At 42.9% G+C, this 27,500-nt stretch overlaps 1 protein-coding gene and 1 long non-coding RNA gene across 8 annotated transcripts in view; one reads left to right on the forward strand and one right to left on the reverse strand.

Annotated features, from left to right (window-relative positions):
- Nucleotides 1–27,500, forward strand: part of scn4ab (sodium channel, voltage-gated, type IV, alpha, b) — a 38,694-nt gene that overhangs the window by 8,349 nt on the left and 2,845 nt on the right. For 2 of the 5 annotated variants that reach the window (XM_029836212.1, XM_029836213.1), the window contains 30 exons: nucleotides 4,179–4,349; nucleotides 4,464–4,598; nucleotides 4,702–4,820; nucleotides 4,899–4,988; nucleotides 5,866–5,994; nucleotides 6,076–6,167; nucleotides 6,290–6,568; nucleotides 6,679–6,742; nucleotides 6,911–7,052; nucleotides 7,204–7,404; nucleotides 7,487–7,523; nucleotides 9,935–10,173; nucleotides 10,441–10,512; nucleotides 10,604–10,705; nucleotides 14,260–14,616; nucleotides 17,770–17,962; nucleotides 18,067–18,236; nucleotides 18,392–18,497; nucleotides 18,673–18,827; nucleotides 20,153–20,326; nucleotides 20,483–20,605; nucleotides 20,995–21,279; nucleotides 21,395–21,448; nucleotides 23,307–23,444; nucleotides 23,532–23,636; nucleotides 23,708–23,978; nucleotides 24,713–25,334; nucleotides 25,423–25,567; nucleotides 25,653–25,730; nucleotides 27,449–27,500. The exon at nucleotides 27,449–27,500 is cut by the window's right edge and continues 1,228 nt beyond it. In XM_029836212.1, coding sequence (XP_029692072.1) covers nucleotides 4,227–4,349; nucleotides 4,464–4,598; nucleotides 4,702–4,820; nucleotides 4,899–4,988; nucleotides 5,866–5,994; nucleotides 6,076–6,167; nucleotides 6,290–6,568; nucleotides 6,679–6,742; nucleotides 6,911–7,052; nucleotides 7,204–7,404; nucleotides 7,487–7,523; nucleotides 9,935–10,173; nucleotides 10,441–10,512; nucleotides 10,604–10,705; nucleotides 14,260–14,616; nucleotides 17,770–17,962; nucleotides 18,067–18,236; nucleotides 18,392–18,497; nucleotides 18,673–18,827; nucleotides 20,153–20,326; nucleotides 20,483–20,605; nucleotides 20,995–21,279; nucleotides 21,395–21,448; nucleotides 23,307–23,444; nucleotides 23,532–23,636; nucleotides 23,708–23,978; nucleotides 24,713–25,334; nucleotides 25,423–25,567; nucleotides 25,653–25,730; nucleotides 27,449–27,500 — 4,852 coding nt within the window. In that variant the 5' untranslated portion in view covers nucleotides 4,179–4,226. Of the gene's footprint in view, nucleotides 1–4,178; nucleotides 4,350–4,463; nucleotides 4,599–4,701; nucleotides 4,821–4,898; nucleotides 4,989–5,865; nucleotides 5,995–6,075; nucleotides 6,168–6,289; nucleotides 6,569–6,678; nucleotides 6,743–6,910; nucleotides 7,053–7,203; nucleotides 7,405–7,486; nucleotides 7,524–9,934; nucleotides 10,174–10,440; nucleotides 10,513–10,603; nucleotides 10,706–14,259; nucleotides 14,617–17,769; nucleotides 17,963–18,066; nucleotides 18,237–18,391; nucleotides 18,498–18,672; nucleotides 18,828–20,152; nucleotides 20,327–20,482; nucleotides 20,606–20,994; nucleotides 21,280–21,394; nucleotides 21,449–23,306; nucleotides 23,445–23,531; nucleotides 23,637–23,707; nucleotides 23,979–24,712; nucleotides 25,335–25,422; nucleotides 25,568–25,652; nucleotides 25,731–27,448 lie in introns of those variants that run through there. The other 3 variants (XM_029836215.1, XM_029836216.1, XM_029836217.1) reach the window with 3 other exon arrangements.
- On the reverse strand, nucleotides 532–3,618 carry LOC115249837 (uncharacterized). 3 transcript variants are annotated; one of them, XR_003888465.1, is made up of 3 exons: nucleotides 3,033–3,618; nucleotides 2,565–2,950; nucleotides 532–2,501 (listed from the first exon to the last, which is right to left on the reverse strand). It is a non-coding gene; the product is annotated as an uncharacterized lncRNA (long non-coding RNA). The 3 variants fall into 3 exon arrangements; XR_003888464.1 differs by having other exon boundaries at nucleotides 532–1,467; nucleotides 1,557–2,950; XR_003888463.1 differs by having other exon boundaries at nucleotides 532–655; nucleotides 888–2,950.

Consider the following 27,500-nt stretch of genomic DNA (forward strand, 5'->3'; position numbering starts at 1 on the left):
CTGCTGGAAACTGATTTTGCTGAAAGGCTGAATCACTTTGTGAAATCTCTTTGTTCTTTAATTATAGCTTCTATAACCCTGAGGCAAAGGAATGATTCAGCCCTGTTATGTTGGATCTTGTGCAGGGGTTCTAATGGTTTATGGGATTGTGGTTGCCTGGTGGTCTCTGGGAATAAGAGGACAAGGGCAAAGCCTCTGTCACCCTGCTGGGTCATGGCGGCCTCTCCTCTCCTCCTCATTGAGTAGATCAGCGATGATATTTCTTGTGTAGTTTCTTTGCTTCTGAATAGCACATTTGTTTGCATCTACAGACTGATGGCACAACAGCACTTTCACACTCAACCTTTTGAGACTGAAAGCCTTTCTGTCCTCCCCCACTTTACTGAACAAAGCCCATCTCCATTTGCTTTGTCACTGTTCTGTAACTGCATTCTAAATGAACCTTAGTGGAAATTTAATACCTGAGGTTTCGATTGAATGGAACACAAGGGCAGAACCCAGAATGCAGACAGAAGACAGGTAATGTCTAAGTGAACAGTTTATTAAAAGTGTAAGTCTTTTTATAAAGTGGAGGGGAAAACCAAAATGTGCCATGGAGAATTGTGCATGGAACCCAACTAGGAATGGTGTTCTTCAACAGATGGGATGTGGAGACCTTGACAAAAGAGAAAACAAAGTTAATACAAATTGGTGAAACAGCAAACAAACACTCAGTTACCAACGGCAGGGACAAAAAAACAAAAACGATCTGACACCAAGGAACTGGCGTTGACTGCTTAAAAATATTCCTTATCAGGATGATTAACCACAGGTGAGACCGCAGCCAGCACAAGCCAGGAAAACAAGGAGAAATGACAGAAAACCCAAAATCCTGATAGTATCCCAACCTCAAAGGGCGCCTCCTGGTGCCCTACCCGGGTTGTCTGGATGACTTTGGGAAAAGTCCCTCAGTAGTCCATCAAGAATGCACAAACACGGAATCCACTACTGCTCTTCGGGGCCACACTCCTCCCAGTTCACCAAGAACTGGAAACCGGGTCCCCGTAGATGGACATCCAGATTCTGGCGGATGGTGTAAACTGGGCCACCATCAAACAGGGGGGCTGAGGTGGGCTTAGACAGAGGTACCAGGTCCAACTCTGAGACCGGTTTCAACATGGACGCGTGTAAAGTGGGGTGCACCTTGAGGGATGAGGGCAACTTGAAGTGCACGGCAGAGGGGTTTGACCCTTTCCACCTCAAAAAGTCCGACGAACCGTGAAGCCAAGAGTCAACCTGGAGGGGGATATCCTGCAAGGACAGCCACACCTTCTAACCTGGATGATATGGAGGAGCTGGAACCCTGCACTGAGTTGCCTGCCTCTGAGACTGCCGGGATGAGCGCAGGAGGGCAGAATGGACCTGCTGCCAAACAGCTCTGCAACGCCGCAGATTAGCCTGCACCGAGGGAACAGCCACCTCATCCTCCTGGACATCAAACAGGCGGTTGGTAACCAAGTGAGGCCATAAAGGGAGACATTCCTGTGGCGGGTGACATGAGTGAATTGTGCACGTACTCCACCCAGGGAAGGAATGTGCTCCAGGAGACAGGATGATGAGCAGAGACACACCGCAGGGCACTCTCGAGAGATTGGTTGGTCTGCACCAACTGACCATTCGACTGGGGATGGTACCCAGAGGACAGGTTCACTGTGGCCCCCCAAGGCATTACAAAATGCTCTCAAGACCTGTGAGGTGAACTGGGCGTCCGCTCTAAGACCATGTCCCTGGTAAATCTGTGGAGGTGAAACACATGCCTCACCAGCAGGTCACCCGTCTCAATTGCAGACGAGAGCTTAAGTAGGGGGATGTTGTGCACCGCCTTGGAGAAGTGGTTGACCTCGGTGAGAATGGTGATTTTTCCATCAGGGAGGCCTGTTACAAAATCCACAGCAACATGTGACCAAGGACAACAGGGGATCATGAGTGGATTGAGGAGACCGGCTGGAGGACTGTTCAAAGACTTGCTGTAAACACACACGGGACAAGTAGTGACAAAGGACTTTGTGTCCTGCTGCATGGAAGGCCACCAAAACTGCTGCAGGAAGCGATGGGGTTGAGTCAGGCCAGGCTAACAGGTTAACGTAGAATGGCCCCACTGAAGGGAATCAGAACAGGCAGATTCTGGAACAAATAACCAATTGTGAGGTGTTGGCCACCTGTGCCCTCCGTACTCTCTCCTCTATCTGCCAGGAGGCTGCACTAACGATGCAGGAGGGAGGCAGAATCGGACCAGGATCTGTGCAGGACGAGTCTGGAGAGAACTGGCGGGACAGGGCATCAGGCTTCACATTCCACAAACTGGGTTGATAGGTGAGGATGAAGTTGACATGCCCAAGGAAGAGCACCTATCATGTATGTTGTGAGTTCAGTTGCTTGGTGTTTCGGAGGTAAGAAATGTTCTTATGGTCGGTCCAGACCACGAAAGGCAGAACTGATCCCTCCAACCAATGTCGCCACTCCTGCAATGCGAGCACAACACCCAGTCAGCCACAACAGTTAATGGTTTCCCATATCATATTTACCCTTTGCCGGAGACAGTCGTTAAGGCCCTCTCCCTCCACCTCTCCCTCCGACAGTTGTCCTATCAGATAGAGAGTGAAATGAGCGACTTGAGGTCTGGGGAGGTGTTCCTGGCAGTGAGCTCATCCCGCAGCTGTTCATTCACCCCCCTCAGGAATGCTGCCCTAAGTGCCATGTCATTCCACCCACTCTCCAGCAAATGCAGAACTGGATGGGGTAGTCCACGACCAAAGCTGAGCCCTGAACAAAGGTGAGGGGCCGGATCTCCGCCTCACGACGCCATACCCGATGATCGAAAACTCGTCTAAGTTCAGACATGAACGAGTCGAGGCCGATGCTGGAGAGCGATGCTCAATAACCACCGTTGCGGTTGACCACGATCTTTGCTCTATTTGAAGCATAGGTGAGAGGTTGCAAATCAAAAACTATGGAGCACTGTAACAGAAAATTACTGCAGTGCCCTACGTCACCGGAGTAACAGCTGGATGGGAACATGGGGCTCATGAGGGGCAGCGGAACCGAACAATCAGTGGCGTAGAGGCCAATGACGTGGAGTGGTGAGCCGAGGGAGCAGGAGACCCTTAGAGTAACCCTGCGACATTGGCAGAGAGCTCCTGAAGGGAGCTTAAAATCTCAGTTAGGACCTTGTCGTGCTGCCCAATTCGTCCACTCTGGGCAACCAGTGTCTGGTGAAGCGTTGCGCTGTCTGCTGGGTCCATTGTGGTCAGAGTGTTCTGTAACGATCAAATGGAACACAAGGGAAAAACCCAGAATGCAGACAGGAGACAGGTAATCTCTAAGTGAACAGTTTGTTAGCAAAGTGTAAGTGAAAGTCTATTTAAAAAGTGCAGGTGAAAACCAAAAAGTGCTGTGGAGAAATGTGTGTGGAACCAAACTAGGAATGGTGCTCTTCACATAGAGACCATAGAGAAGATACAAAGTTAATACAAGTTGGAGAAATGGCATCAACAAACACTCAGTTACCAACAGCAGGGACAAAAACAATCTGACACTAAGCGGCTGGGGTTGACTGCTTAAAAGGATTCGTAATCAGGATGATTAGCCACAGGTGAGACCATAGCAGCACAAGCCAAGAAAACAGGTCAATTACGCCCCCTGCTGGATACAAGGAGAACTCACAGAACAAACACCTAAAATCCTCACAATGAGGACCTATACAACTTTGTGAGAAGACAGTGTGATATCCAAGTCTGACTGTTGGTGGTGGTAGATGGCTGGTCAGAAAGTCTTTATTCCATCTGAAGATGGAGAAGGAGGATCCAAGGTGATGGAGTTTGTTGCCTGTGGTTTGTTTATTATAAGTTGCTGTTTGGTTTGCCTTATATGTGCATCACCACCACTGTTCTGAATTTGGTTGTCTAGTTCCACTTTCTATTTTTATCAACTTTATTATGTATAGTCTTCTTTTGTTTCTGTTTATTTTTCTCTTTATATTTGTTTGTTTAGTTCTTTGTTTTGATTTTATACTGGGTTCCTCTTCCTCTTATCAAGTCCAGCATACCCTTAAAGAAACCAGTTACATGATCATCACAACACAAGCACATCTAATCTAAAAGAAAGAAGCCTCAGGTGCATCTCTCCTTTTGTCCAAACAGGAGGAAAAGAGGAACAATATAATATTGGTACAACTGTAGGATCCCGAGATGAGAACTCTACTGCCCCCTGTTGGTTCAGAGGTCTTCAGGCGCTTCACACAGTCCTCACTTAATGAAATCCAACAAAAGCAACAAATCAGAGAGGAAGAAAGGAAAAGAACAAATGCACAGGTTTAAAATACATTGAAAATATTAACTCTGAGTTGGGGGGGGGGGGGGGGGCGGTGTAACAAAAGCTATAATTAAAGAACTAATTTGCTGTTTGCTGTTTTCTTGCTTTAATAGGTATCAGAGGAACTCCCAGAGCCAGCCAGTGACCTGGAAGCTGGGAAGCCACTCCCATTCATTTATGGTGAACCACCCCATGAACTTCTCAATGTACCTCTAGAGGACATAGATCCCTTCTACCAATCACAGAAGGTCTCTTTCTTCCTCCTTCTATCAATACAAAAATGTCTCTCATTCATTTAAGCCCCACAGGTATTTATCTCTCTCTCTCCCCCTTCTCTCTCTGTGTCTGCAGACATTCATCGTGTTAAGTAAAGGAAACATCATCTACAGATTTAATGCTGAGTCATCTCTGTACCTGCTTAGTCCATTTAACGCTTTGCGAATAGTTGCCATCAAGATTCTTATTCATTCATATCCTTCATACCCATAATAATGTCAACACATTGTTTGCCTGTAGAGGATTTTTATTTTGTTCCTTAAAAGCAAAACTTTATTCAGTTTGTTCATCATGGCAACAATTCTGACCAACTGTGCGTTCATGACACTGAGTGATCCTCCGGCATGGAGCAAAACTATGGAGTGAGTACACACACACACACACACACACACACACACACACACACACACGCACGCACGCACGCACGCACACAATCAGTCCATGATCAGATGCACAATGAGCAACATGACAACCTGGAGAAAAGTGACAAAAGACTCTGGAGGAGAAGCAACACAGTACAAACTGTCAACGACTCAGGACACAACCTTCAGCAAGGCAAAGTCTAACTTAACGTATCCAGAGAAGCAAAGCTTAATGGAACAAAAGCAGAACAACAGAAACATTTTAAGAGAAGATAGAAAATGTACAAAGATTTGACCAAATGCTTCCTCAGTTTCAAATGATACAATCACTAAATTAATTTTTGGGATTTACTGTATAGACGGCTGTACATAATATTTACATTGCCTGTTGAAATAAATGTGCTGTTATGGTTAAGGTTAGGTTTGGTTTTGATATGAAATAACCAGCTAACACAAGTTTTCTAATCTTATCGGTGTAATTTGTTAAACAACTTAAGTTTCCACCTTCTTGATGTTTTAATCGATGGCTGCCAGCTGTAGTCACTGCCTGACAGCCGTGTCCATTAGAAGGAGGACAAAAGTCTCATTTTCTACAGCTGAAACTGGAAATGCTGCAGTTCTTCAGAAGAGGGACAAATTCTCAAACTCCTCCATATTTTTTGACCATCTTTCTTTCTTTAGGGAAGATGGTCCTAATTCTTTTAATATTTATAATTGTTAATATCACTGTTTTTATTATGATTATATTATGTTGTGATTCCACCGTATTTCATAAATAGAATTATTCTTTAGGGTTATTATTAAACTGTTGTGCACCCTGTAGGAGGTGTGGCAGGACTTTTGGGGGGGTAATGAAACTTTTTTTCTCACTATACAGGTATGTGTTTACATTCATCTACACATTTGAAGCCACCATAAAAATTCTGTCAAGGGGCTTTTGTGTAGGAAAATTCACCTTTCTGAAAGACCCCTGGAACTGGCTGGACTTCATGGTCATAAGTATGGCGTGAGTGGCTTCATTATCCAGTTCTATATTTAGTTTTGACCAAATGCTTATAATTAAGTTGCTTGTGTGTTTGCATTGCAGATATTTAACTGAGTTGGTAGATTTAGGAAACGTTTCTGTCTTGAGGACTTTCAGGGTTCTTCGAGCTTTGAAGACCATTACAGTCATTCCAGGTAAGTGACTTGAATTTGCTAAAAGTCTACATGCACAACATTGACGTCATGACAGTGAATCTGAAACATTTCAGATGGATTTTAAAGTTTGATTTAATTATTATTAAATTGACTGTGATTAGGTCTGAAGACAATCGTCGGAGCTCTCATCCAATCAGTGAGGAAGCTGGCTGATGCCATGGTCCTGACTGTGTTTTGTCTCAGTGTCTTTGCCTTGATTGGTCTACAGCTCTTCATGGGAAACCTACGGCAAAAATGTGTTCTAATCCCACAATGGCTGTATGGTAACCTCACTTTTGACATCAATTCTACCAATGGTTACTATGGTAATGATACCCATGACAATGGTACAAAAAGCAAACACTTGGAGTTTGAGTTTGAAAGGCACATCAACAACCCAGGTATGAGGACAAGGCTGAATTAGACAAAATATCAACCTTTACAATAGTTTTCTCTATTCACTTTAAAAAATGATCTTTTCTGTCTTTCTGCCAATTTATCTGGCTGGTAGATAACTATTACTATCTGACTGGTCAAGGAGATCCTCTGCTGTGTGGAAACAGTTCTGATGCTGGGTAAAAATATTATTTCAACAATAATATTCCATCAATTAAGAAAAAGTTTTCAGTTTGAATTTAGGGAAATGTGAAATAAGATGATTGTGATCACTGTGATGGTGATGATGATGATGATGATGGTGATGATGATTGTGGTGATGACACTAGTGATGATCATGTGCCCAGGGTCTGCCCAGAGAGTTACGTTTGTCTGAAAGTTGGCGCAAATCCAAACTATGGCTACACTAGTTACGACTCCTTTGGTTGGGCGTTCTTGGCTCTTTTCCGGCTGATGACTCAGGACTTCTGGGAAAATCTTTTCCAGCTGGTCAGTAACAAGGATATATTAGTTTCCTGATTTTTATTAGTTTAGTCTGAGCCAGACATACAAATTTATGGTTTTCATTGACCCATCTCTCAGGATACCTGTCTGTCATCTGATTGCTTCCTGTCTTTTTCTTTTAATGTTCTGTAACTAGACACTGCGAACAGCTGGGAAAACCTACATGATCTTCTTTGTAGTGGTCATCTTTCTTGGTTCATTTTACCTGATTAACCTGATCCTGGCTGTGGTTGCCATGGCATATGCTGAGCAGAATGAGGCCACTTTGGCTGAGGCCAAAGAAAAAGAGGAAGAATACATTCACATTCTGGAAGCACTGAAGAAGAGGGAGGAAGAGGTTAGAGCTGACAGATCATCATTAGCATCATAAATGCTCAGAAATCCACTCATTTAATTGTGATGAATTCATTGTTGTCCAGCAGGCAGCCAGGAAAGAACCACACAGTACTGTGGAAGGTACAAACGCACGCACGCACGCAGACACACGCACGCACGCACGCACGCACACGCACGCAGACACACACACACACACACACACACACACACACACACACTTTAAATATATTTCCTTATCCTACTCCCACAATCTCTACACCACTCTTGTCCCCCTTCTATACAACTCTCTGTAACCACAGGCAGGGAGAGCGAGTCTGCCCAGAGAGTTGTCTGAAAGTAAGTAGTTGTCCATAAGGCTTCTTCAGTTCTAAACTTGCTGAGGGCAGAGCTTGAAAATATAGCCCTTGTGGACCATTAGCATGCTATTGATCTGGGTGGTCACCTGAGAGTCGTTGGCAGGGTCGTTCACCTAGTTTCAGTTTAGGTGCCTCCTCTTTGTCTGCTGGCTCACATGGCGGCGAGTCACCAGATCTCATGAAACGGTATGAACATTTGGATTGTTGGCAGAAAGAGTAAAGGACTGCATTGTATTTGAACTGTACTGGCATATCATGTTTCTGGAGGATTCTCCTGAATTTTTTCGAAACTCCAGACAGGTAGAGGATAGAAATGCTGTGGTGTTTGTTTCTATCCTCTCATTTTTTGGAAGGTGTGGTTTGGTTTTGGGACTTTTTTTTCTCAGGAATGTTTCTTTTTTCAGTATATTGTGGTCCTACTGTTCTACAACACTACCACAGAGATGGTTACAACTGATAGTCTTGACTGAATACAGTCAGCATTAATATCTGAACCCAAACAAGACTTAATTTTGGTTGAAGTGCAGCATCGAAAGGAGAAAATGAATTGTTGAATCACAGTAATTTCATATCAGAAATCAACATTTAAAAAAGAACAGTAAAAGAGAAGCAATCTATAATGGAAAGGATTGGACAGTAATGCAGAAACAGAAGAGTTGCTTGCGTGTAAAAGAAAAAACAAGGATTTTAGAACTGAACCTGATGTCCTGGCAGGGACAAACAGTAGAGTTAGGTTGTTTTTTTTAGATGAATTGGCGGTTGGAAAGTGCACAGATATTGAAGAGTAATGAATGTCAAAATTAACAGGTTACCTCAGTTGGGGAAAGACAAGGAATGGAAATTTTTTACTGTCTTTCTTCTTTTTCTTGACTGCTTTACCCCTTTTGGAGTTCCAGGGAAGGTGCAGGAGTCTATCTTTGCTGAACATGAAGGAAGGCAGGGTGCACCCCTGGACAAGTCACCATCTCATTGCAGCATATTTGAGTATTTTTGGGTTTCAGTACCATACTCAAGAGTACCTTAGCAGTGCTCTGTTCTTGGTACCTCCCGCTACTAGAACACCTCCCTAGATTTTTTGGCACCAGGACCATACTAGAAAACCTTCACTTATCTAACCAGTCCCCTATGCCTCTGCCTCCCTAACTTTCTTCTTATGGAGGCTTATCTAAAAAGAACTTGAAGAATGCTTTTTCCACTATTCCTGTAGGGGGAGGGTTGTTATTTACTTCCTTGATCCTGGCACATGTTGTTACTTCCACCTTCCTTTGCAGGTCGAGATGAAGGCATTGTCCCTGCAGGACATCACCGGCTAAGACCAACAGTGTTATACCTTCCTACTCAGATTTAGCCAGGGTCTGGTTAAGATGACAGCTTGCATCTCATTGAGAATCTCTTGAGTCATATGTCTATGTAGGTTCACATTTAAACTGGTGATTTTAATCCATAACGGTCTAGTGTAGAGCCATCTACACTTTAATACGCTTTAATTTTCAGTTGGATTTTCATGGCTTCTGGGGTTTTATTTCAAAAGACATGTCCTGCAATTTCACATATAAATGAGTCGACAAGTACTACCTTCTCTCACCTATGAATTTTAAATCAGTCTCTTTAAAATCAACCACATGCTGTGAAAAAACATGCTTCACATGCATTAATTTATTCTCCAAAGAGTATAAACCAGTTAATTCACAATGCCTCAGTAAGAGAACTAAAAGATTTTAACTTCTCTCCTGTAAAGTCAAGAAATAGATTATAAAAATTGATCTCCCGACATAAACAGTCATTAATGTCGGGGCCTGGGAAGCATACACTGTTTTACTTTGTTTGGTGAGAGGAAATTTTTGTTTCATCACACACACACGCACACACACATACACAATGTCTGGTTGCCCTGGTTTGAACCACCAAGCTACACTTTGCATGGACTATCCTTATGTTGAATCAGTTTAAAAATTGAATTTCCTTTTTGACCTTCTATTGACCCTTGTGTTGAGCAGCAGTAACACTGGAACATTCTGGTTTGTATTCACAATGTGATCCATCCTAGAATGACATTAGAGCAAAGACAGGTGGGCCTCACTTTTTGTGAAGAAGCTGCTGTTATTCTGAAATGTACCTTAACCAGTATTTATTTGCGTGAAAACATCAAATATGATTAACCTGTATGTTCTTCAGGTTTTGAGGATGACCACAGACTATGTCCTCCATGTTGGTATGCCTTTGCAAACATCTTCCTAAAGTGGGATTGTTGTGGCTGTTGGCGACATTTGAAAGAGTGTCTCTATGCCATTGTCATGGACCCATTTGTAGATCTAGGCATCACCATCTGTATCATCCTTAATACTGTCTTCATGGCCATGGAGCATTATCCAATGTCTGCAGACTTTGAGGAGCTTCTGAGTGTTGGAAATTTGGTAAGTACTTAAATATCAGAACTTTGTTGAATCATTAACTAATATTAAGATATTTTCTAAAAAATTACCAGAAAAATGCCTCCAAAGCTCTTGCATAATAAGTGAATGTATAGTTTCTGGATTGTAGACTGTATGTAAATTAGTTTCTGGTCTATTGATGATTTTTCAAAGGTTCTAACTTGATTTGTCAATAGTCAATAGTTGCTGTCACCTTGTGGACAATATATGTCTACTTTTGATCACTGGCTCTTTTCACAATGCTCTCAGGTCTTCACAGGTATCTTCACAGGTGAGATGGTTTTTAAAATTCTGGCAATGGACCCATACTTCTACTTCCAGGTAAGATCTTGTAACCCCGCTCACTGACAATGACTTATAGCTACACCAAAAACAGATTATGTCCACAAATGCACTGTGATCATGGTTTTAGGTGGGTTGGAACATTTTTGACAGTATCATCGTTACCATAAGTCTGGTGGAGCTGGGACTGGCGAATGTTCAGGGCTTGTCTGTGCTGCGCTCCTTCAGATTGGTTAGTGCATCTCACCACAATAATTTTCACCATTCATCATCATTCATCTATACATTCAACTGACTTATAGCAACTTTTTCCCTGTCGGGTTGGGGTGGTGCTAGAATCTATTCTAGGTGCCTACAGGTGGGATGTGGTGGTCATCATTTGTTTCATTTTAATCCAGTAATTATCTATCCTATATCTTAAATTTGCAGTAAAATTTATTTTGGGATTTAATATATTTGGGTTCTTATCTTGTGAATCTCTTATGAATCAGAGACATGGACAACAACCTGTGTGTTACTCCGTTTTGGTTTTTATCCTAACTTAACATAAACAATATATAGGTAACACGCGCACATGCGCCACAGCTATACATTTAATATTCAACATGGCCAGCTCACAGAAGGAATTTGCATTTATTTATTATGATGCCTTGTCATCATAATATAAATATATTGTCACAATTTATTCCAAAATACGAGGCAAGACCCGTGAATGCAAACCAGAGAAGCAGCTTTTGGTGAAGAAAGGGTTTATGTAGATTCTCAGTCATCCAGGTCATCGTTATCAAGGTAGTTTTCTCTGTCAGCTGGACTGGGTTTCTTCTCTGTGAAGACGTTTCGCCTTCTATCCAGAAGGCTTCTTCAGTTCTGAACTCGAAACAAACGCCACAGCGTTTCGATCCCTTATCTGTCTCAGGGTCTCTGAGAAGTTTAGGAGGATCCTCCAGAAACACGACATATCGGTTCAGTTCAAACCCAGCAACACTCTTAGACAGAGGCTGGTCCACCTCAAGGACAAGACACCAAGACACAAACAAAGTAATGTTGTTCATGCTGTACAGTGCCAGGAGGAATGCAAGGAACTGTACATTGGTGAAACCAAGCAACCCCTCCACAGAAGAATGGCACAACACAGACGCGCCACCTCTTTGGGTCAGGACTCAGCAGTCCACCTACACCTAAAGGAGAGCGGGCACACCTTCTAGGACAACCACGTATGGATACTGGCCAGAGAAGACTACTGGTTTGAGAGGGGGGTCAAGGAAGCCATCCATGTCAAATTGGAAAAGCCATCCTTAAACAGAGGTGGTGGGCTGAGGCACTTCCTATCAACCCAGTCGTCCACTCCTTCCACCAACAAACCAAACGTTCACAGCATTCCAGGAGACCTGGAGATCCACCATGTGATCCAGCAGACAAAAGGGAGATACCTTAACTGAAACTAGGGAAACGACCCTCTCAACGACCCCACCAATGACCCTACCAACGACCCTGTCAACGACCCTACCAATGACCCTACCAATGACCCTGTCAACGACCCTGCCAATGACCCTACCAACGACCCTGTCAACGACCCTACCAATGACCCTACCAATGACCCTGTCAACGACCCTGCCAATGACCCTACCAACGACCCTGCTGACGACTCTCAGGTGACCACAGGGGCTATATTTTCAAGCTTGGTCCCCAGCGAGTTCAGAACTGAAGAAGCCTTCTGGACAGAAGGTGAAACGTATTCAGAGAAGAAACACAGTCCAGTTGACAGAGAAAACTACCTTGGATAAGAAAGGGTTTATTTACAAAATTTACACAAGTGGTAAAAAGTGTGGGTGCCACACGTTCATGCAGTGGTGAGAGGTCTGCGAGGAGAATAAGGTGCAGTGCTCGTCAGTGGGGAACACGTGCTGACCTTGGGGAAGGACACAAAAGGCAAGCGTTAGTGGAGTGTGGAACACTTGAGTTACCACTGGAAAGGATGAAATGATCTGACGCTGAACAGCTGCCCCAAATTACGCCAATTAGCCACAGGTATGAAGCAGCCAGCCTGAGACAGAGAAATGGCTCAACCATGACCGTTAGTGCAAACACAGAACAACAAAAACCCACACACAGGTCTAACCTAGGATCATGACATATACACAGTACTGTGCAAAAGATTTAGACAGCAGTGTAAATGCTGTCAAATTCATGCCACAGGTCGGACACTATGGCAATACTGAGCACACCAACAAGTCTTTATACTGCATCAGAAAGTATTTATACTCCACCAAAAAGGTCTCTCTCAAACGAACAGGCTGGTGTTTCAAGATGTGTTGCTCTTTTGAGACGGGCACCAATGTGGATGGTAGGTGTAATGGTAGACCAAGGATACTTGGTGAAGCAGATGAAAAACATATCAAGCATATTTCCTTTTGAAATTAGTCCATCAGTGTCATCAGGTAAGAACTGGCAGAAACTAGTGGGACCCAGGTATATCAAAATCAGATCAAATCAATGTCTATCTAGCGTCTGTTCCAATCAAAATGGTCTCTAGACCGTTTCCAGAATCCCAGCAGGGCCTGACCCCAGACAAGCAACAGTGGCAGGAAAAACTCCCCTTAAACAGGAAGAAACCTGGAGCAGGACCAGGCTCATGTAGGGGGACCCTCCTGCTGATGGGGGGATGGGTGGGTAGGGGGGGGGGGGGGGGGGATAAGCAGAGATCATGGAAATACATTAATATTACAAGCTGCTGGTATAAGAGAAGAGTGGGTCAGCAGAGTCAGAGGTTGGCAGGCTAGCATGCAGCTATAAAGGCAGCTAGACCTGTAGATGGATACGGGGTGGGGGGAGCAGAGAAACTATACAAGAAATAACATCAACACACACACACACACACACACACACACACACACACACACACACACACACACAGTATATATATATATATATATATATACAGTGATCCCTCGTTTATCGCGGGAGTTACGTTCCAAAAGTAACACGCGAAAAGTGAAATCCGCGAAGTAGCAACTTTATTTTTTTTAAATTATTTTACAATGCAATACTGAACAGTAGAATGAAACCAAACATCAAAACCTGTTTTAAAGACCAAACTTTGTTTAAAACAATAATTTTAATATAGTAATACTGTACAAGATTGGAAACATTGTCACTCGCGTATTTCCAGTCCCAGCTGAGCCTCTTCGTCCTGACTCCGCTCCGCTGTAGCGTCTGTTTCTACTGGAGGCGCAGGAGTCTTTCTCCGAGAGAAGAACATTGTTATAGGCAGTTGTTGGCGCTCTTTCTTTTTCTGGGCAAGAAGATTTTTATAAACGGATATGCCACCTTCGATTATATTTGAGAACTGCAATGAACGACTCATCAAAGGGTCCCATTCTTGTGCCGTGCGCTGAAGTTCAGTGGCCATTCTCACCATGGTTGCTAAGCGACCAAGTGCAAACGTAAAGTTGGCAGAATGTACAGAAACGTACAGAAACAAGTGAAAAATCAATACAGTACAGCGTCAATATTTTATTTCTAGACAACAGTAAAGCCCCTGAGCCAATCAGGATTCAGAGGCACTGTAAAAAAAAATCAAAAAAAAAATCCGCGAAGCCGCGAAAGATGAACCGCGATATAGCGAGGGATCACTGTACTGTATATATTAGGGTTATATATATACTGTATATATATATAACCCTAACCTGGTTAGGGTTGCTATATATATATATTAGGTTGCTATATATATATATATATAGACCCATACTTTTTATGATTGGGATGTTTTTTCTCTGTGTTTTTTAGATGCGCGTGTTTAAGCTTGCCAAATCATGGCCAACCCTCAACATGTTAATTAAGATCATTGGAAACTCTGTCGGTGCTTTGGGGAACCTGACTCTGGTCTTAGCAATCATCGTCTTCATCTTTGCTGTGGTTGGGATGCAACTCTTTGGAAAGAACTACAAAGACTGCGTTTGTCGTATTTCAGAAGACTGTGTGCTCCCTCGCTGGCACATGAATGACTTTTTCCATGCATTCCTCATCATCTTTAGAGTCCTGTGTGGAGAGTGGATTGAGTCCATGTGGGACTGCATGGAAGTGTCTGGTCAGACTATGTGTCTGATTGTCTTCATGATGGTCCTTGTCATTGGAAACCTAGTGGTGAGTCAGACAAAAAATTATATAACTGCTCATTGATAATAACAATAATAATACTTATAGTCATCACAGTGTAACTCCAAATCAGTCACACTTATAGGACATTAAATTGTTCTGACAGTACCGTATTTTCACGACCATAAGGTGCATTGTATTAAAAGGCGCAGTCTCAGTTATGGGTGCTATATCTGTGTTTAAAACATACATAAGGCGCACCGTATTATTAGGCGCATGTTACAACATACAGTAAAAAATGACAACGGAAGTAAAACAGTGAGTTTCGACACATTTATTGAACAAAATATTCATTCTTCCGCCACAAAACCATCAAAGTTTTCATCTTCTGTATCTGAATTAAACAGCTGCACTATTTCAATGTCCAACATCCCGAATTCCTCTTCTTAATCATCTGAATCGGACTCACCGACCGGTTCCGGTTCAGCGTTGATTTTGTGAAAGCTCTTCCAATACATGAAGACGGTATCATAGCCCAGGCGTCTACAATCCACCCGCATATGGTGGCATAACCTGCCCGCCGCTGCCTCATAGTCTTTGTGAAGGAGTGTTCGCCTTTCGTCATCCAGCGCTCTGTCCGTTTCCGTGGCAGCCAAGAACCACGGTGAACGACGACTTCTCATGCCCCGTTGTGCATATCGCCACCGTGCCGGTCCCTTTTTCTCCACTTTGTGGGTCAAAGGGATGTTAAAAGTCAGAGGGATCTCATCCATGTTGGTGATGTGGCTGGGCGCGGTTATCTTGTCACGGTAGTAGGTGCGGAAGGTGGCCGCCCTCTCCTGGTTAGGGTTAGGGTTAGGGAAGATGGCCGCCCTCTCCTGCTTAGGGTTAGGGTTAGGGAAGATGGCCGCCCTCTCCTGGTTAGGGTTAGGGTTAGGGAAGATGGCCGCCCTCTCCTGCTTAGGGTTAGGGTTAGGGAAGATGGCCACCCTCTCCTGGTTAGGGTTAGGGTTAGGGAAGATGGCCACCCTCTCCTGGTTAGGGTTAGGGAAGATGGCCACCCTCTCCTGGTTAGGGTTAGGGTTAGGGAAGATGACCACCCTCTCCTGGTTAGGGTTAGGGTTAGGGAAGATGGCCACCCTCTCCTGGTTAGGGTTAGGGTTAGGGAAGATGGCCACCCTCTCCTGGTTAGGGTTAGGGAAGATGGCTGCCCTCTCCTGGTTAGTGTTAGGGTTAGGGAAGATGGCCACCCTCTCCTGGTTAGGGTTAGGGTTAGGGAAGATGGCCACCCTCTCCTGGTTAGGGTTAGGGTTAGGGAAGATGACCACCCTCTCCTGGTTAGGGTTAGGGTTAGGGTTAGGGAAGATGGCCACCCTCTCCTGGTTAGGGTTAGGGTTAGGGAAGATGACCACCCTCTCCTGGTTAGGGTTAGGGTTAGGGAAGATGGCCACCCTCTCCTGGTTAGGGTTAGGGTTAGGGAAGATGGCCGCCCTCTTTTGGTTAGGGTTAGGGTTAGGGAAGATGGCCACCCTCTCCTGGTTAGGGTTAAGGTTAGGTAAAATGGCCACCCTCTCCTGGTTAGGGTTAGGGAAGATGGCTGCCCTCTTCTGGTTAGGGTTAGGGAAGATGGCTGCCCTCTTCTGGTTAGGGTTAGGGAAGATGGCCACCCTCTCCTGGTTAGGGTTAGGGTTAGGGAAGATGGCCACCCTCTCCTGCTTAGGGTTAGGGAAGATGGCCACCCTCTCCTGGTTAGGGTTAGGGAAGATGGCCACCCTCTCCTGGTTAGGGTTAGGGAAGATGACCGCCCTCTCCTGGTAATCTGTGGGCAGCCGCTGCACAACAGTTGTCCTCGCACATATGGAGAGATGCCGCCTCCTCATAAAGCGAAAACACTAAGATTGCTCGATTGCCATTTTCAGCCGCATATTCGATGGCCTGCAGTTTAAAGTAAGCCTCATTCATACGCGTCTCGCTTGACTGGCGCCATTTTAGGGGATCCTTACGCGTAGGTGTGCCGCTAATCGATTGGCGGAATGTTTACCGTAGTGCACCCACCAAAGGCGCACAGCAAATTTTGGAACTCAATCCACACACAAGGCGCTCCATATTATAAGGCGCACCGTCGATTTTTGAGAAAATCTCAGTGTTTTAGGTGCGCCTTATAGTCGTGAAAATACAGTACTGATTATTGTAAAGCAAATAAATTTTCAATTTCAAATACTGTTGTAAATCAAATAAAATCAAATGTATTTACCGGTAGGACTCAAAATCAATGAACTTGAGAACGGGTGGAGAGGAAAGTCAAAAATCAAGACAACACATAATGAGAAATGTTTTTGAAGGTAGAGGCCATAGACCATTTCTTCCCCTCATGCTTTCAGTGATTTATGGAACGTTTTTCATGTCATCTCATCTCATATGTAGCACAGTCAGACACACATACTAATCACATTCTCAAGGTAATTCCCAGAATTTCAATTCCATTTCATTTATTAATGGGGTTTCCACTGATGGTTGACTTAGTATTTTATTCTTAACAAATTACATGACTTAATAGTCAGGATTTTCATTTGAATATTTAATTCAGCAAGTATCTGTGATGTGATTCGGGTTTTCCTTTTACTTTACAAGCATTGCATTTAGTCTGCAAGGGTCCCAAGAAAACAGTTGCATGGGAAGGCGGGGCAAATAAACTCAAGGACCCATTATAGCTTTAATTTTCATTTTTTTGAGTCAATAGAATTCAAACTATGAGTGATGTTCCATGTGAGATGGTGCCCAAGTGTTGCAGACTAGATGATTTGTGTTCTGGATCCTTAGATCAGGTTAGTTATTGTGGTAGGCAGTACTAGAGAGCCTGATAATTTGGTGTTTGCTGTGGTATGAAACAAGCAGGCTGGGTTGGACACAGTGTTGATGAAGGTGAGCGCAATTATTTGATGAAGGTGAGCGCAATATTTTTGGATCCACAGTGACGAAATGTAGAACTGCACTGGAGGTCCTTATATTCATTAGTTAGCAGGGACAACATTCAGCCAGTATATGAGAAGAAAAACCTGATACATTGATAAGATGTAAAACAGACACACCACACAGCCAGCCTTGCTAACGGCATGGAGTTGCAGCTTAGATTTCTTAAGGCAAATGAGTCTGTTCATTGTCATCTTTGGATTTCAAAACTCTCCTTAATCCTTTTTCCAGGTCCTGAACCTGTTCCTGGCCTTATTGCTGAGCTCATTCAGTGGTGATAATCTTACTACTCAAGATGATGAAGGAGAAAATAATTTGCAAATTGCTATAAACCGGATCAACAGAGCTATGTCCTGGACAAAGACTTATATTCTGCTATACGTCTACACTTTAACTGAGAGTAATCTTAATCAACATTTTGCTGGTATATCAATATAGCTCTATTTCTGTAGAAGATATGCAATTGTTTGGTGTGTTTTACTGATGTTTATTGATATTTATTTTACTGGGGTTTGTGGATTCTTTTAGTGTCTGATGATGAAGAACAAAGAAGAGTAAAAGACATTTTAGCATTGACCTCTGTGTCCTCTGACAAGTTGGTGTCGCATCACTGTGGCAATGACTTCTTCAGAGTCCCCATTGCAGAGGCTGAGTCTGACTCTGATGATTCTGATTATGATGAGGACAAGGACTCTCAAGTAAATATGTGCTTTTGATTGTTTTTAGGTACACAATAATAATAGTGACTCAATCAACTGCATTTCCATGATTTTGGTTTTGATATTTTGTCTAGAAATAACGATATATACAAGGCTATAACTGATTTCATTGTAAACTATTTATTTTCCTTCAGTGTGATGAGTCATCAGTTTGCAGCTCTGTGCAGAAACCCGAAGTTCAGGAGGAGGAAATGGATGAAAACTGTGTTGCAAAAACACCTACGGACTGCTGGACTAAAAGTACACAGAAACACACTCACACATAAAATTACACAAGCACGTATCAACTGTATTTGGAGGTTAGTATGGACATTGCCACATCTCTGTTCTAGTTCATGTTGTCCTCCCAAATGTAACCCAACAGTTGTTGATGAACCAATTAGCATGCTGAAACATTCATATGTATTACTTCCAGAGTGTTATAGTCGTTGTCCATTCTTGGACATAGACACATCCCAGGGCAGAGGAAAGATCTGGTGCAACATCAGAAGGACCTGCTTTTCCATTGTGGAAAACAACTATTTTGAGTCCTTCATAGTCTTCATGATCTTGCTGAGCAGCGGTGCTCTGGTAAATATCGATATCCTTTTACAGAGGTTTGTTATCAGTAACTAACTCTGCATGTCTCAGCTAAAATCAAATTTGAAAGCACCCTCCATTCAGTTGTCTTGCCACTTCAGGCACACTGTGCTATAAAACACCTACATCACATCACTGCCACTATGATGCCTTACTGTACGCATGTTTAAAGCAATGGTTCTCACGATACTGTCATGAGGACAAAAATCCATTCCACTTTTGGAAAAACAATAAAATCTATTTATAAAACACTGATAATGTCACTCCTGGATCTGGCTCTAATGTCATGCATAAATGAAGGACAACTTAAAACATACACGATGGTGTGGATTAGAATTAGAAAGGGACAATAAAGTACAGTGGGACCTCTACTTACAAAGTTAATTCGTTCCAGAAGTTGTTTCGTAAACCTGAAAATTACGTAAGTAGAGACGCGTTTTCCATGTAAATGCCCTAATCCGTTCCACGCCCCCAAAAATTTGGACATAATTTTTTTTATAAATCATAAAAATGCATCAAAACATGTAACAAATACATGTTACAATTAGATTACTACACAATAAATGTAGGAATTCAGTGCAAGGCTTCTCCACGAACAAAATGAACTTTATTACAGGCTAATCTCATATTAGCCGTCATTACTAGCAATGAACGTTAACACTGGTGGTAACACCGCCACCTAATGGACAAACTTACGAACACCCACAATAAATAAAAGTGAAACGAAGACGCTGGGATACACACAAACCTGTACATATTGACGTCCCTCCTAGCCAATGGGATGACAGGAAGATGCTAGGCGATAGCCAATGGCAGAGCAGCTACAAGCATGTTTGTGTTCGCTAAACTCCGCGAGCTGCGAGTAGGAGCGGTAGCGTATTCATAAGTAGAGGTCCCACTGTCTGCTGTTAAACAGTTTACTGTTGGTCAGCGATTTTAATTGCAGTTAGTTCAAGTTCCTGCTCCACTTGATCCCCTTAAGTTCATGTTACTTGGAAAGATACTTTTTAATTTAGGGACTGTGTGTGTGACCCTACTTAGAAAGAATCCTGAGAATCCTTGCTTTATTGTCAATTCTTCAGCAGATTCTATATACAAAGGAATACTTTTGCAAAATCAGTGTACCCGTGTGTGTACATACATATACTGTATGTACACACAAGCAGGTGTATTGAATGACTCATTCAACATGTTGCTTTTTCTTCAAATATGTACACACACACACACACACACACACGCGCACACACACACACACACACACATACTTGCTTGAGTATACCTGTTAAAATAATTGTGTCTTGGTGCTCTACTGACAGGCTTTTGAGGATATCTACCTGGAGAAGCATCAACTCATAAAGTCTATCCTTGAGTATGCAGACAAGGTGTTCACTTACGTATTCGTGATGGAGATGGTTCTCAAGTGGTTTGCCTATGGATTCAAGTCTTACTTCAGCAATGCCTGGTGCTGGCTTGATTTCCTCATTGTAGATGTAAGAAAAGAAATGTCTCTATGATCACAGATATTACTTTCATCCCAAAGTCGTCATGTGGCCACAGCAATAGTAGCCAACTACTGGCTTGTGAACAGTGTTTTTCTGCTCAGAGAGTTACAGGCATGTGCTCAACTGGTGTACGTTTTCTTACAGGTATCTTTGGTTTCTCTGACAGCGAACATCCTGGGTTACTCTGAGCTGGGTGCCATCAAGTCTCTCAGGACTCTAAGGGCTCTGAGGCCCCTTAGGGCCCTATCTCGCTTTGAGGGAATGAGGGTAAGGAGATGCATGAGTCGAATGGCACTGAATCAAATTGTATCAAAGAATGCAATTAATCAGGTTGAGTACAGCATACCTTATATTTCACTCAGAACACTACACCAGAAAAGTTAGCCAAAAGAGTTAGCCAAAAATGTTATATATTTTACTGTAAAAGCTATTGAGCTTGTCTGTTATTTATTCCGAATTTGAGTCCTGCTTAGTCAGTCCTTGATAAAAACGAAGATTTTCAAAGAGGAGTTTAGCTAGCAGTTTAGTTTGGGAACATAAACACAAATGTATGTTGCAGTAGTCTAAAATAAAAATTCTAGGAATAGATGGCAAACTGATCAGTGTCATAGTTGCTAAACCATTTCTGTCTGTCTGTCTTATCTGCCTGTTTTCAGGTGGTGGTCAATGCCTTGGTTGGAGCAGTACCCTCCATTTTTAATGTTTTATTGGTGTGTCTAATCTTTTGGCTGATCTTCAGCATCATGGGAGTGAATCTGTTTGCGGGAAAGTTTTCTTACTGTTTTAATGAGACTTCTCAAGAAATAATTGATACAAAAGTTGTTGACAACAAGACGGAATGCATTGCTCTGATCAAGGCAAACTTTACCGAGGTCCGCTGGAAGAATGTGAAGGTCAACTATGACAATGTTGGGATTGGGTACCTGTCTCTGCTGCAAGTGGTGAGTCTCAGAACTTCATTGAGATCACATGATGTAAAATCACATTTCCAGTAAAAACACATTGTGCAAACACAGATTATAACATTTAAACTTTTTTCAAAATATATTTTTTCAGGCCACATTTAAAGGCTGGACGGACATAATGTATGCAGCGGTGGATTCCAGAGATGTAAGGAGGCCCACACTATATGAAATGACTAAAACCTGTGTACAACAGCTATAAATGGTGAAGTTAAACCCCTCATTAATATGGAATCATCATAAATCACCATGTGATGGCTCTTTTTTTATTAAAGAGCAGGGTCAGAATCACTTTACAAAATGTGTTTGTAAAACCAAACATGAAAAAGATTAAAGATTAAGATTAAGATTAAGATTACTTTATTCATCCCCGTGGGGAAATTGAATTGTAGTAGCAACCTATACAAAGTATTGGAGCTGCTGAAGCTGCTGGAGCTGCTGAAGCTGCTGAAGCTGCTGGAGCTGCTGAAGCTGCTGAAGCTTCTGGAGCTGCTGAAGCTGCTGGAGATGCTGAAGATGCTGGAGCTGCTGAAGCTGCTGAAGCTGCTGGAGCTGCTGAAGCTGCTGGAGATGCTGAAGATGCTGGAGCTGCTGGAGCTGCTGAAGCTGCTGAAGCTGCTGGAGCTGCTGAAGCTGCTGGAGCTGCTGAAGCTGCTGGAGCTGCTTCTCAGTTTGTCCACTGTGTTATGGAGGGGGTGGGAGGGATTGTCCATGATTGTCCGCAGTTTCAACACCATCCTGTCCCTCACCACCTCGTCCAAGTTATCAAGTCTACAGCCAACAACAGACCCTGCCTTTTTAATGAGTTTGTTGAGTCTGTTAGCATCCTTAGCTTAGCCTGCTCCCCAGCACACCACAGCAAAGGAGATGGTGCTAGCCATGACAGACTGGTAGAACATGTGGAGCATCCTGCTGCAAACACTGAAGGACCTGAGTCTCCTGAGGAAGTAGAGTCTGCTCATGGCCTTCAGCATCGGTGTTTGTGGACCACTCCAGTTTATTGTCCAGCTGAACACCCAGGAACCTGTAAAATGGGACTATTTCCACATCTTTCCCACTAATGCAGACTGGGGAGGGAGGGGACTTGCTTTTACTGAGATCCACCACCATCTCCTTCATCTTGGTCACGTTGAGCTGCAGAAGGTTCTCCCTGCTCCACCTGACAAAACTCTCCACAAGGTCCCTGTATTCGTCCTCCTGTCCATTCTCCACACACCCGACTATGACTGTGTCATCCGAGTGCTTCTGGAGATGACATGTCTCAGAGTGGTGCTGGAAGTCAGCTGTGTCGGTGGTGAAAAGGGCTCTCTGATCACTGGTTTCAGGTGCATGAAATCACAAAACTATAATCCCCATTTGTCTCAGTGTGAGGTTGGGTTAGGAGGGCTGGAGCATATCGCACCTACTTTCAAGGCAAGATCCAGGGTACAGTCTGGACAATGTTCCAGTTCAATGCAGGAACAAAGATAAACAACCATTCATACTTGCACCTAGGTGAAATTTGAGTAGCTGATTCACCTGAGAAGGAGAGAACTCAGCTGAAAACATCCATGACCATCAATGGATGTGAACCATGAACACCTTAGACCTTTTTGCTCTGAGACATCAATGCTAATCACAGCTGCTACTATCTGCACAGTTCAGTCTCCTGGATTAGATGGCCGATCTTATAATAAGTTGATTGGCAGTATCAGCGTGCACCAGTTGGACATGAGGATCAACAAAGCTTATGGTGGAACGTGTCATGACTTACCAGGATAAAATTATTCAGGGGTATAATCTTTATTGTGCTTTTGTGTGCAAGCTGCAGAAATCCAGTGAAAACCTAAGAAGTTCTTGCCATTGAGTAACTAAGATCAGTTGACTCTGAATGCAGACAGCTTTTCTTATTATTATCATTGCTACTATATTTTTATATTGACAAAACAGTTTTGTTTAATTATATTATTTGTCACAAGGTTGTTTTTTTTGTGTGTGTGTGTGTGTGTGTGTGTGTGTGTGTGCAGGTGGAATCACAGCCAATATATGAAGTTAATCTCTACATGTACCTTTACTTTGTCATCTTCATCATCTTTGGCTCCTTCTTTACGTTGAACCTCTTCATTGGAGTTATCATCGACAACTTCAATCAACAAAAAGCAAAGATATGTTTCTCCTGACCAACATCCAGTCTGCTGTAAATGTGATGCTCTCTCATTTTTGTTTGTTAACTCTTTATATTTCTGTTTTACTTAGGAGGACAAGACATTTTTATGACAGAAGAACAAAAAAAATATTACAATGCCATGAAGAAACTGGGCTCTAAGAAACCTCAGAAACCAGTTCCCCGACCTGAGGTCAGATGAGATAGCAACAATCTAAGCATAAACAGCAAATCATACCATCTGTTTCTTCTCTTTTTGAGCAGAATCCATTTCAAGGTCTGGTGTTTGACCTGGTTACCAAACAAATTTTTGATGTTTTCATCATGGTGTTGATCTGCCTCAACATGGTGACCATGATGGTAGAGACAGATGAGCAGAGTGACAAGAAAGAAGAGGTCCTGTACTGGATCAATGTGGTCTTCATCCTCATCTTTACCACGGAGTGTACACTCAAGATAATTGCACTCCGTCGACACTATTTCTCCATTGGCTGGAACATCTTCGACTTTGTGGTTGTCATCCTCTCTATTCTAGGTGTGTCTGGTAAAAGTACGCTCACTTGTCATTTATGTTTCGACTTCGGTTCATTTCTTTATGGTACAGTGGTGGTATATCTTTACCTGGCTCCTGTTGTTGAGGTGAGGTGTGTGAGGAGGACAGACATGTTTCCATTTGTTCCATAAATATAATAGAATGTCCTGTCATTGCATGCAACATACAACAAAATATTTTTTCATTCTTTAGTTAGAACTGTATTTATGCCCCACTTCTCACAAATGCACGCATACATGCATGCACAAACACACACACGCACACACAGAAGAGTGACATAAATAAAGGGGCATATTCAAATGATCTTCTAAAAGTGCCACAGTATAAGAGAAAAGTAAAGCAGAAAGGTGTGATGTGCCTGTCGTACAGCTTCTATGCACGGCTGTGATGCAGAATATCAACATCCCTCCACTGCACACTTGTAAAAAGTCTTTGGACGTCTGGCGGAGTGGTTGGCCTTCCTCAGCATTCTGGGGAAGTGTAGACGCTAGCAATCAAACAGTTTAGCTCTGTAGCTCACTAATACAGCACGAGCAGGGTCTGACACTACTCATATATTTTATACCCCAAATGAGAGGAACAGAAGTAGCGGTATGTTGAAAGACTTTTGATGATTGAAAAATGCATACATACAGACAAGACAGTCATCCATAAAAACTTGACTTTAAAATGAGTAAATTAAATACATAACTGTCTTTTTTTTCTTTTCTCATCAGGCCTCCTCCTTGCAGACATCATAGAGAAATACTTTGTTTCTCCCACACTGTTTCGAGTGATTCGATTAGCTCGTATTGGCCGGGTGCTTCGTCTCATCCGTGGAGCCAAAGGGATTCGGACGCTGCTATTTGCCCTCATGATGTCACTCCCTGCCCTTTTTAACATTGGTCTCCTTCTCTTCCTCATCATGTTCATCTTCTCTATCTTTGGCATGTCTAACTTTGCATATGTGAAGAAGGAGGCCCTGATTGATGATATGTTTAACTTTGAAACGTTTGGGAACAGCATGATCTGTTTGTTTATGATCACCACCTCAGCTGGATGGGATGGTCTGCTGAGTCCCATCATGAACACCCCCCCAGATTGTGACCCCAACGTAGAAAACCCAGGAACAACAGTTAGAGGGAACTGTGGCAGCCCAGCTATTGGCATTGCCTTCTTCTCCACTTACATCATCATGTCATTCCTGGTCGTGGTCAACATGTTCATAGCTATCATCTTGGAAAATTTCAATGTGGCTACAGAGGAGAGCAGTGATCCACTGTGTGAAGATGATTTTGAGATGTTTTATGAAACTTGGGAAAAGTTTGACCCTGATGCTTCACAGTTTATACAGTACAGGTGAATCCCACTTGCAATTGAATTAAGTCAGGACATTGCTAACTAGCTTTCTTTGTATTCTGTTTTCTAATATTGTCTTGGTCCAAAGTAAACTTTCAGATTTCTGCGACACACTAAAGGAACCTCTGAGAATTCCTCAGCCAAATACCATCAAATTAATTAGCATGGATCTCCCTCTCGTACCTGGAGATAGGATCCACTGTATGGACATTTTGCTTGCACTAACGGCAGAGGTAACATTATCTGGCAGTCACAAGTCAAAATAGTTTTATTGTAATGTATTCAAATGTATTCTATTTTATTCTATCCTTTCTAAAGGTTTTGGGTGATTCAGATGAGATGGATACCCTCAAAGCCACCATGGAGGAGAAGTTTATGGCCAACAATCCTTCCAAGGTTTGTTTAGTTCTTTGGTTTTCTGACATTATGTATTTAAGATATCTTTTTTTATGTAGTGTGACTTTAGAAGGACTTTAGGACTAACTCCAGACCAAGAAGTCACTGTACATGAAAGAAAATCAAGAAATCTGACCAATTCCATTTGGAACGACGATGCTGAACATTAGTGGACCCCATTAGGGCATTTCATGATTACACCACTTAGCAAAAATACCATTTTTTTAACAAACACAATAATTGTGATCAGGGTAAAATCACGATACATTTTTAGTACTGGTGGTGTTGAGGCTGCTGAAGGACCAGGAGGCTGATTTGTGCTTGAGAGCTGAACGAGCCTACAGGACAGCAAGTTCCAAACTGCAAAGAGGCATCAAGGAAGTAAAGCACTGCTACAAGAATCATATTTAGGGGCATTTAAAAAGTTCTGACCCCGGACCCATGTGGCAGAGCATTATAACCATGAACAGCCACTACAGTGACAATATCAGCTTCACACACAAGGAGGTGGTCCTTCCAAGATCACATCACTTCTTCCTTGTCAGGTTTGATGGCACCAGCAATCATACTGTCATGTGATAAAACAGCAGGGAGCCCCGTTTAACATGCTGTTGCTGAGCCCCCATGAGGTGAGATGGAGCCTGCAACAACTGAAGGCATCACAGGCCTCCCATACAGCGCTGACACACCTGAACGAACTGGACACCTATGAGTGGATGCAGCTCAATGAATAGATTTCCAAAATGGAAAAAAGAGGTTGAGAAGTTGAGAAAATGGAGGGCTGATACCAGGACCACTCTTCAGTGCAGCCAACACTAAAAAGCTTGTCCTAGACTTCAAAATACTGAAGACCTTTATCTATCGCCAAATTTCGAGAAAAGGGAGATCATGCAGATCTTCAAGTACCTTGGAATTAACATTGCCAGAACCTGAGCTGGAATGTCAAAACACCAATAGTCAAGAAGGGACTCAAGTTGCTTCACTTCTTCAAGTACATGAAACGTGTGCAGCTCCCAATTATCTGTTGGTGAACCTCTACGGGTCAGCCACTGAGTCTGTCTTCACACATCAGATCACAATATGATGCTCTGTCTGCACGTGACAGAGAAGGATTAACGTGGCCCAAACTCTGCAACGCAGCTCTGAAACTGTGGAGGACTTCAAAATGTCTCTGATACATGTTTGGTTCTTTTTACACCAGAGTCTTAAAAAAAAAAAGATGGGAATCAAGAAGCAATAAATTCCTTCTTACAGTCCACAGCAACATCCAGACCACACAGCTGCCTCTGGATTCATTAGTTTTCTACATATCCCATAAAAAGTCTGTCCCCTCATGGTTGCAGAATGGTAAGGCATTGCACATAGCCTTTATTAAAGATACACTGTCCAGGGGGGCTTGAAATGGTGGATTATGTTATGGGTTAAATGATGTCAATGTCCTGTCAAATCACAGTATTAACGAACTAGAGGAAAATCCTGTGAACTCTATGGTGCAGAGTCGAGTTATAACGAGTCGGTCCTAGTGGAGTCTCATTAGAGGAACTGCTGCATGACGAGGGTCACAACTATTTCCCTCAGTACACCTTAAAGCCCAGATTTGGCCTGTTCACTTGTTCCCCTAAAGTCAAACACACGTACACATCCTCCTTTTGTACATCTGGCAGATTCTGAACTATTTTAATTTAAATAACACTGTTAATTAATGCTGTTGCATGCAGGTTTCATATGAACCAATCAGCAGCACCCTGCTCAGGAAAGAAGAAGAAGTGG

The sequence above is a fragment of the Takifugu rubripes genome, chromosome 5 (assembly GCF_901000725.2).
Source record: "Takifugu rubripes chromosome 5, fTakRub1.2, whole genome shotgun sequence".
Taxonomy (NCBI): Eukaryota; Metazoa; Chordata; class Actinopteri; order Tetraodontiformes; family Tetraodontidae; genus Takifugu; species Takifugu rubripes.